At 41.2% G+C, this 8,134-nt stretch overlaps 1 protein-coding gene and 1 long non-coding RNA gene across 2 annotated transcripts; both read right to left on the bottom strand.

Moving 5' to 3' along the window:
* Positions 1 to 2,270: 2,270 nt before the first annotated feature.
* Positions 2,271 to 2,965, bottom strand: LOC123484775. The gene is made up of 3 exons (XR_006658696.1): positions 2,886 to 2,965; positions 2,675 to 2,779; positions 2,271 to 2,460 (listed from the first exon to the last, which is right to left on the bottom strand). It is a non-coding gene; the product is annotated as an uncharacterized LOC123484775 (long non-coding RNA).
* Positions 2,966 to 4,741: 1,776 nt separating this feature from the next.
* LOC121559407 lies at positions 4,742 to 7,881 on the bottom strand. The gene is made up of 14 exons (XM_045215494.1): positions 7,748 to 7,881; positions 7,287 to 7,330; positions 6,970 to 7,047; positions 6,759 to 6,824; positions 6,542 to 6,646; positions 6,296 to 6,373; positions 6,093 to 6,179; positions 6,000 to 6,011; positions 5,871 to 5,951; positions 5,632 to 5,736; positions 5,283 to 5,381; positions 5,113 to 5,160; positions 4,910 to 4,990; positions 4,742 to 4,795 (listed from the first exon to the last, which is right to left on the bottom strand). The coding sequence occupies exons 4-14, from the start codon at positions 6,792 to 6,794 to the stop codon at positions 4,742 to 4,744; spliced, it is 786 nt and encodes a 261-aa protein (XP_045071429.1). The 5' UTR covers positions 6,795 to 6,824; positions 6,970 to 7,047; positions 7,287 to 7,330; positions 7,748 to 7,881.
* Positions 7,882 to 8,134: the final 253 nt, after the last annotated feature.

Raw genomic sequence — 8,134 nt, 5'->3', positions numbered from 1 at the left:
TGTGGGTTTTTGTTCCGTTTCTGTCATTGTAACTGAGGACTTCACGTTTCGTCTTTGTTTGTTGTTTTTGTTCGAGTACGTTATTAAATAAAGTCATGTTCGCTACAAACGCTGCGCTTTGGTCCACTCACTATGCAGACGACCGTGACAGTAATACAGTGAAGACAAGGTTATTCAGGAAATTAGCACACAGTGCTGTCTAAAACAAACTGTAACCTTGTACTAAATGGATTTTGAGTCATGTATGCATTTATCTACTATAGGTTAGCTATTAGCTCAAAAGTTTTGTGGAGCTCCTGCTCCTTAATATAAACAGTACCGACACCCAAAATGAGAATTGGCACCTATTTCAGTCCAAGTACAGCACTGAATTAGATAATTGAACAAGGAAAAAAATATTTTTAGAGAATAAAGATATTGCCAGAACTGTCAACACTAACTTTTGTGTCTGTGCTCTCTATATTACTACTAGCAGATTTAGATAAGTCCAAACATACAGTCACTGGGTCCTGATTGTGACAGTTGAGCCCAGTTTGCATCGCAATATCCAGAGATGGCATCAGTGAAGCTGGAAGATTGCAGTCAAACACTGGAGCTGAATGTCAACATTAAAGATGAAGAAGAGGAGGAGAAGATTGGGAAATCTGTTTCTCTGGGTAAGAGCAGATTCTATCCAATTAAGTTTGTTGGACATGATTTGGAAAGGCACACACCTGTCTATATACAGTGCATTCGGAAAGTATTCAGACCCCTTGACTTTTTTGAGATTTTGTTACGTTACAGCCTTATTGTAAAATAGATTAAATTGTTTTTTTCCCTCATCAATCTACTCACAATTCCCCATAATGATAAAGCCAAAACTGTTTTTTGTTCAATTGTTGCAAAAACAACATCTGAACGATCACATTTACAAAATGTCTTTCTACTCTGCGAGTGTCTAAACCAGGGCTCTTCAATTCCGGTCCTGGAGGGCCGAAACACCTCTGTTTTTCATCCTCTCCTTCTAGTCAGGGGCTAATTCAGACCTTGGACACCAGGTGAGTCCAATTAACTACCAAGTAGAAATAAAAAACAGAAGTGTTTCGACCCTCCAGGACCGGAATTGAAGAACCCTGGTCTAAACCATGATCACCTTGATCTCATTCATCTCAGTCTCATTGCAAAGGGTGTTTATTATAATACTTATGTAAACAATATATTTTTGTAGTTTTTAATTAGGGGTGTAACGATTCGTTTTAACAACGATTCGATTTGTATCACGATTCGTGGCTGTCGATACGATTCAAGGACGATATTGGTTCATTTAGAACGATATGATCCGAAACGATTCAGTGACTTGAAATCGATTCAGTAACCTTTTAGCCAAAAATTCAACCAGTGTGACTGAAATAAATACCTGGATACTGGACAGTGCAGGTGAAGTTTCCTAGATTCCTGTTTCTTGTAAGGACCGCAATGGTGGCTTGATAATTTCTTGCTCGTCGGCTTCTCCTCTGTCATCCGCCATGCTATGCTTTGTTGTCTTGGCGCCTTTGCGCTGTTGCTGGCGCGATGACGTCACGGATAGGCAGACTGAATCAAGTAATGTTTAAAGCCTTTATCATTAAAAGTGCTAAGAAAAAACATCCATATAAAGTCTGACGTGCTTAAATCCAATGGGTTATTTCCTAGTATCGATACAATCGATTTATTACATTTTAAAACGATGTTAGATCGATATATGTTGTCCAAAAGGCCAACTCGCCGAGCACAGATCGATGTAGTTGGATCATAGGAATATAAATCGATACATCGATGTAGTAGATGGATCGTTACACCCCTAGTAAAGACACTCCAGTGCGCAAAACAGGGGCACTGGAAAATACAAGGCACACAGGGAATATTCCCAGCGATACAAAATACATGGAGCTCCACCGAGCTTCTCTCTCCTCCACAATAAACAATCACACACAAAGACAAGGGGGCAGAGGGAACACTTATACAGGTACTAATGAGGTGATATGAACCAGGTGTGTGTAATAAACAAGACAAAACAAATGGAATGATGCGATGAGGAGCGGCAGTGGCTAGAAGGCCGGTGACGACAAACGCCGAAGCCTGCCCGAACAAGGAGAGGGGCAGCCTCGGAGGAAGTCGTGACAGATACTGTATATTTTTGAAAGAATAATATATTTCCCTTGACAGAGTAATGCTGAATGTAAAAAATGGCTCAACTTACCCCACTCTCCCCTACACATGATGTAACATTTGTTTACGATTGACAGATAATGTTTAAATGCAAAACACTTTATTTTGTGATGGGGCCCTCAGCTCAGTTTGGGAACCTTAATCCAGGCTGGACAGCAGGAACTCAACCTGTATTTCTAGATTCCCCATCACCTCCCCCGAGAGCCTCTCTGGGCTTTCATAGATTGAGTCATTGAGGTTGAAGATGGATTCTAGCCATGCCTTCATCTGGCCCTGTTGACAACAGACACATCATCAACTATTATATATATATATATATATATATATATATATATATATAGAGAGAGAGAGAGAGAGAGAGAGAGAGAGAGAGAGAGAGAGAGAGAGAGAGAGAGAGAGAGAGAGAGAGAGAGAGAGAGAGAGAGAGAGAGAGAGAGAGAGAGAGAGAGAGAGAGAGAGAGAGAGAGAGAGAGAGAGAGAGATGTACCTTAACGAGGAGGTAGAAGTTCTCAGCAGCCTCTGTCCAGGCTCCTCCAGGAGGGTAAATCCTCATTATGACTTGCAGGAGCAGATAAAGGAAGCTACCAGGCTTCTGGAGAAGGAACAGGGGACATGAGTGAGTGTCTACAGATCTGATATGACAACAGTGTGTATAGCATAGATAAACAACAGGATGTTCCATTCTTAGGGCCACTTACAGATATAGGAAGAGATGTCTTTCCTTCTAGAAGGCTTAGTAGAACGAATTCATAAAAAACATCTGCGAAGTTGATGCGGTTAATCTGAAGTCAAACAAATAGGATAATTACATAATCTTCATTGACAAGCACTTTAGAAAGTCTCATTGAGTAGATGTTAGATGAGAAGACGGTGCCTGCAGCTAACGCTCAAGCTTGCATGTAGACCTACTCCTACAAGAGCCATCTCCTGCTCTAGTCGCTCCCTGTTTGCTGGCTCATTAATGAAGTTCACCAGTAGGTCGTAGGCCTGCTGAAACTGCCTCACATCCTCAAAACAAAACAATCATAAAATTCCTTAAAACTTAGATAATAAACTCAAAGATTCAGGTCTGTAATTCAAAGGGCCTCTGATTGTTTGGCTAGTATGACGTTGAAACTTCTCAACTAAACCCTATGAATCACTGTTGCCTAAAGGTAACCCACTGTGCAAGAACTGGTTTAATCAATGTTGTATCAATACAAAATGTCAATGTGATGATGTTGAATCAAAGTGGGAAACTGATTGGATTTGAAAGAAGTCATCAACGTAAGGGAATTTCGTCTTTTAACCTAAATCCAATTACGTTAATTTTGGGGGGGATTTCACATTGAATTCACATTAGTTGACAACTCAACCAAATGTAAATCAAAACGAGATGTTGAAATGACATCTGTGCCCAGTGGGAACTATATATCTGGTCTGATGAACGTTGCACAATTATGTAATTAGTTACCTGCTGGTTGAGCTCGGATAGTCCACTCAACACCATCCTCCCAGCGTGGGTGAGGTAATTGAGGGAGGTACTGTCAGAGGATGTCAGAACCTGTGAGAACAAGACAGTACATTTACAAATAGTCCAGAAATGTTCATGAAGTGAAATACAAAAAGTGCTAAATTCACATTTTCTCACCTCCATAGCACGTCTGATACCGGCCAGCCTCAGAGAGAAGTTGGTTGTCCCTTGGTTTTTAAAGTAACGCCTGTAAATAGAAATGTTCAATAACAAATGTTCAACCTAAGAAGCTAAAACATCAGTGCCATGAAATTAAGAAATCATTTTATGTTAGCCTATATTATAACTGCAGGATTCAGAAAGACCATACCAATGTAGGATCTTAATTTGATCACTCTTTTGTTGCTGAGAATTTTCCTGCATGGCAGGAAATGCAAACTTGTAGCGTATTTGGAATTTTCAAGTTTGTAATTTCCACTTTTAAATTTTAGACTCGATTTGCCCTAACGAAAAATGTATCCTGTTGCTGGGATTATTTTCCTGCTGTAGCAAACTGTCTCAAATTAAGATCCTACATCTGTATAACTAAAGCAAAGTTTTTTACTATAGATGAACACATGAAAGCGAACCCACCGCAACTGGGGCACATCTGCAGCATTATTTTGCTCCTCCACAAACTCCTCCTCAAACTCCTAAAACAGACATCACATTAACTTAAACTCTACTAAACTGCATTTCACCTGCAACATCAACTGAAGCAGACAAAACATTCAGTGACATCATAACAATACTTTCATCTTGACCTAACAACTTGACCCTTGACAGACAACACAAACCAATCGATACCAAAACAATGACACACACCTGTACACACAAGTACAAATGAAATAAGAATTATTGACTGTAGAAATAGTTTTACCTGAGGAGTGCTGTCAGGGGTCTGGTCCTGGTCCTGGGTGGAGTGGTAAGGTGGAGGGGGACTGGGAGGGGAATCGGAAGGGAAAGGGGGAGGCGTAGAATTCTGGGGGAACTGGTGAGAGGAGCCAGAGGACGGCTCATGAGGGGTGGTGATGATGTCAGAGGTGGAGAACTGATATGCCATCATCTCATCCCCCTCTCCTGGTACCCCTCCACTGTGGTGGAGATATCCACCTGCTGTTTAACACACAACATGTGACACTGTCAGCCCAACACTGAAAACCACCATATTGAAAACCCCTCAACCAAACACTGAAATAAATCATAACACAGAGAAACAACGGGGTGTACCTGGGCATCCTCATAATAGGTGAACTCAGACCTCCTCTTGACAAGGCAGGACATGAGTCCATGGATCCTTCTACCAAGGAACTAAAAATGAGGCAAGAGATTAGAACGTGTAATTTCATTTTCTGTCAACATGTATTTATTCAAATAGGTAAATGGACATTTGCCACTTTACATTTTTTCTGTGAAAAATTGCCTGACTGTACCTTAATACCAGTCAGCTTCTTGTTGGTGAGGACCACCTGGACGAGACCCTTTAAAAGAGACAGAGAAACATTAAATTTCATCCAGGAAATATAAGTAGACCTATAGCATGTGCGTCATTTGACACAAATCAGGTGCATTTGAGACGAAAGACCAGTTGAGAATCTCTCACCCATGGGTCCAGGATTTTTTCCTGGATGACTCTGCTCCACCACAGCTGCTTCTCTACTCCCCTCACAATGCACAGGTGATGCATGTCCTCTTCATTTTGCTATAAAGAAAAAACTCCTTCAGTCTCCAGACCTCTCTCTATATGTTAGCTGTAGATGTCTATAACATTTGGCAGGTGATTTCAGTTCTGAGTATAATCCCTGGCAGTGATATAGAGCCCACATGATGTTCGTACGACAAGTTTCCCCTAGGTTTCAATTAGGGACAGACATACAAAAGAAAACCCAGAGACAATTGGGAGTTCAAATACACAGGTGTGTTCATAAATGTTAAGAATATGTCTGAAGTACCTGCACTCGTCCATAATGGATATTCCAGTAATGGAAATGAAACGAACCCCAGTTCCCAACCAGCTGCAACTTCTCATAGGGAAAACCAGAGTCTTCCCTATTTGGCTGAAAAACAAAGACATCCCCTAATTATAGAGATTGCTCTGTGATTAATAAGACACACAATTGTGGAGATAGAGGACATTGTAATGTGTACTATTACTAATCAGCTATGACTGTCTAATAATGTGATTGACTACCTGTGAATGGCTATCTGAAGGTGCTGACAGTTCGTCAAGCACTAGCCTCCCAGCTTCAGTGAGGTGAATGGATAAGTCGCTCTGGATAAGAGCGTCTGCTAAATGACTAATTATTATTATTATTATAACCAATTTGGAAGTCTGTGAAAAAAAAGGGAACAGGGTAAAGTAAATTCTCCCTATAAGATCAGATGAGCTTTGGTTAATAATGTGTTTGGTTACCTGTGTGTTTAACACTGCAAGCTCTGTTACCAGCATTCTCCCAGCACGAGTGAGGTAGTAGACTGGTTTGGCCTTGGAGAAGACAGGCTATGAAGACAAGGGAATATGTTTTTTCATTATGTGGTTTTATAGAAAACTAGTGACTTGATGTTCATCTTTAATATCCTCTAAAGACCAGAGAGTATCAGAATGGATAGACTCACAAAGATAGGAACACACAAGGGTCCAGACCAAGGGATTAAAGCCAGACAGGACCGGTGCCCAACCTCCTCATCCACATACTAAGGAACAAGACAGGATTCAATTAAGAGTCAGTTTGAATGATAGACAGGTAGCCTATAGGACTGACAGACTGGACTAGGGAGGATCGCAAGAGGAGGCCACTGCATGATAGATTCTGAGACACTACACAGGTCTGTGTTGAAAGGTTAAGGAAACATCTGAGGTACCTGCATATGAATGGCTACCTGTTCATTTTGAGAGGACAGTTCATTCCATACCATCCTCCTAGCAGGAGTGAAACAGATGAAAATGGGCTGCTCCACTGTGAATATCTGTGAGAAAATGAGGGAACGAACATCAAAGTATTTCACTACCGTAGTGGATACTGAAGGTAATCCTGCCTATTAGATCAGATGAGCTTTGTCCAATAATCTGCATGGTTACCTGCGTGTTTAACACTGCCAGCTCTCTCACCAGCATCCTCCCAGCATGGGTAAGGTAATATGTTGGCTGCAGTTATAAAAAATAGGGAATATGTTTCCAGAAATGTATTTCCATATTGTTCTTCAGAAAACGTCATGTTTATGTTTAAAGTACATAAACCAGTTTTAAGACCAGAGAGAAGACCAAAGAGTATCAGAATGGATGGACTTACAGAGCTGGGAACCCACAGAGGTCCAGACCAAGGGATTAAAGCCAGACAGGGCCGGTGCCCAACCTCCTCAACCACATACTAAGGAAGAAAATCAGAATTAATTAATGAGTAAGTAAAATGACAGTTTGAATGACAGATTGTTATTGAGCCAATCCTGCTAATGAAGCAGTATTGTTATAGCCTGGGTGCCAGTCTGTTTCAGCTCTCTGTCCACTCCTTATGGGATTGTGATGCCAATATCATATTGCCACGATGGAATTGGCAAGAGAGCGGAAAGACTGGCACCCAAGCTATTGATAGGGCTGCAGCATTCTTACCTGAACAAGGACTGGGTCCTCCTGGTCCAGGGTGGGCTCATTATCTTTATGAAAAACAATAAAGGATTGTTTTCTCTAAGTTTAAGAAATACTAGCTACAAGACACCAGACATCTGTCCATGTAGTTAGGCTGATCATATATTTACTTGTGTTTTATATTGTATGACATCAAATGTATTTATGTGTCTGCATAATGTACCAACATGTTCAATTAAACCTAAAGCAAGGGTTTGGTTTCAAAGGAGCAAGTTTGTTTGTTGTTGTTAATCTAGGGCTACACTGTAAAAAATGTCATCACCATGATTGCTACCTAAATGACACCCTATTCCCTATTTAGTGCACTACTTTTGACCAGCGCCTTTTAACCATAGAACTATGGGTCCTGGTCAAAATAAGAAATAGGGTATTGGGTGGCATTTGGGACTATTACTATTTAGACATTGTCAAATATGTAAACTTACCCTCCTCAACCGTGACAACACGGTCCAAGCTCTCCACGGTGGCCAGTGCATCCTCACCGATACCGTAATATTTGCTATATGTGGTCCTCTGTAGCTCAGCTGGTAGAGCACGGCGCTTGTAACGCCAAGGTAGTGGGTTCGAACCCCCGGACCACCCATACACACAAAAACTGTATGCACGCATGACTGTAAGTCGCTTTGGATGAAAGCGTCTGCTAAATGGCGTATTATTATTATTATTAAAGTAGACTGCCGAACCAGTCGCAAACAACAGGTCAGCTGCACACAGAAGCGACCTCTTGCGGAGGAATCTCAGCGGGGTCGCTTTCAACAAACGACTGAACATAGACCTACTCATTATCGCTCTACATACTGCAGTGATTTTGA

The sequence above is a fragment of the Coregonus clupeaformis genome, unplaced genomic scaffold, assembly GCF_020615455.1.
Source record: "Coregonus clupeaformis isolate EN_2021a unplaced genomic scaffold, ASM2061545v1 scaf0457, whole genome shotgun sequence".
In the NCBI taxonomy this organism is placed as follows: Eukaryota; Metazoa; Chordata; class Actinopteri; order Salmoniformes; family Salmonidae; genus Coregonus; species Coregonus clupeaformis.
The sequence above is the reverse complement of the archived record's forward strand: the minus strand, read 5'-3'. Positions and strand labels throughout refer to the sequence as shown.

Excerpts from the sequence above, each read along its gene's own strand:
- LOC121559407 (XM_045215494.1), bottom strand. The coding sequence starts at position 6,794 with ATGCTGGTGAGAGAGCTGGCAGTGTTAAACACGCAG. Across the intron at positions 6,647-6,758 it reads TGGCAGTGTTAAACACGCAG|ATATTCACAGTGGAGCAGCC; the intron begins GTAACCATGCAG and ends ATTTTCTCACAG. Across the intron at positions 6,374-6,541 it reads AGGTAGCCATTCATATGCAG|TATGTGGATGAGGAGGTTGG; the intron begins GTACCTCAGATG and ends CTTGTTCCTTAG.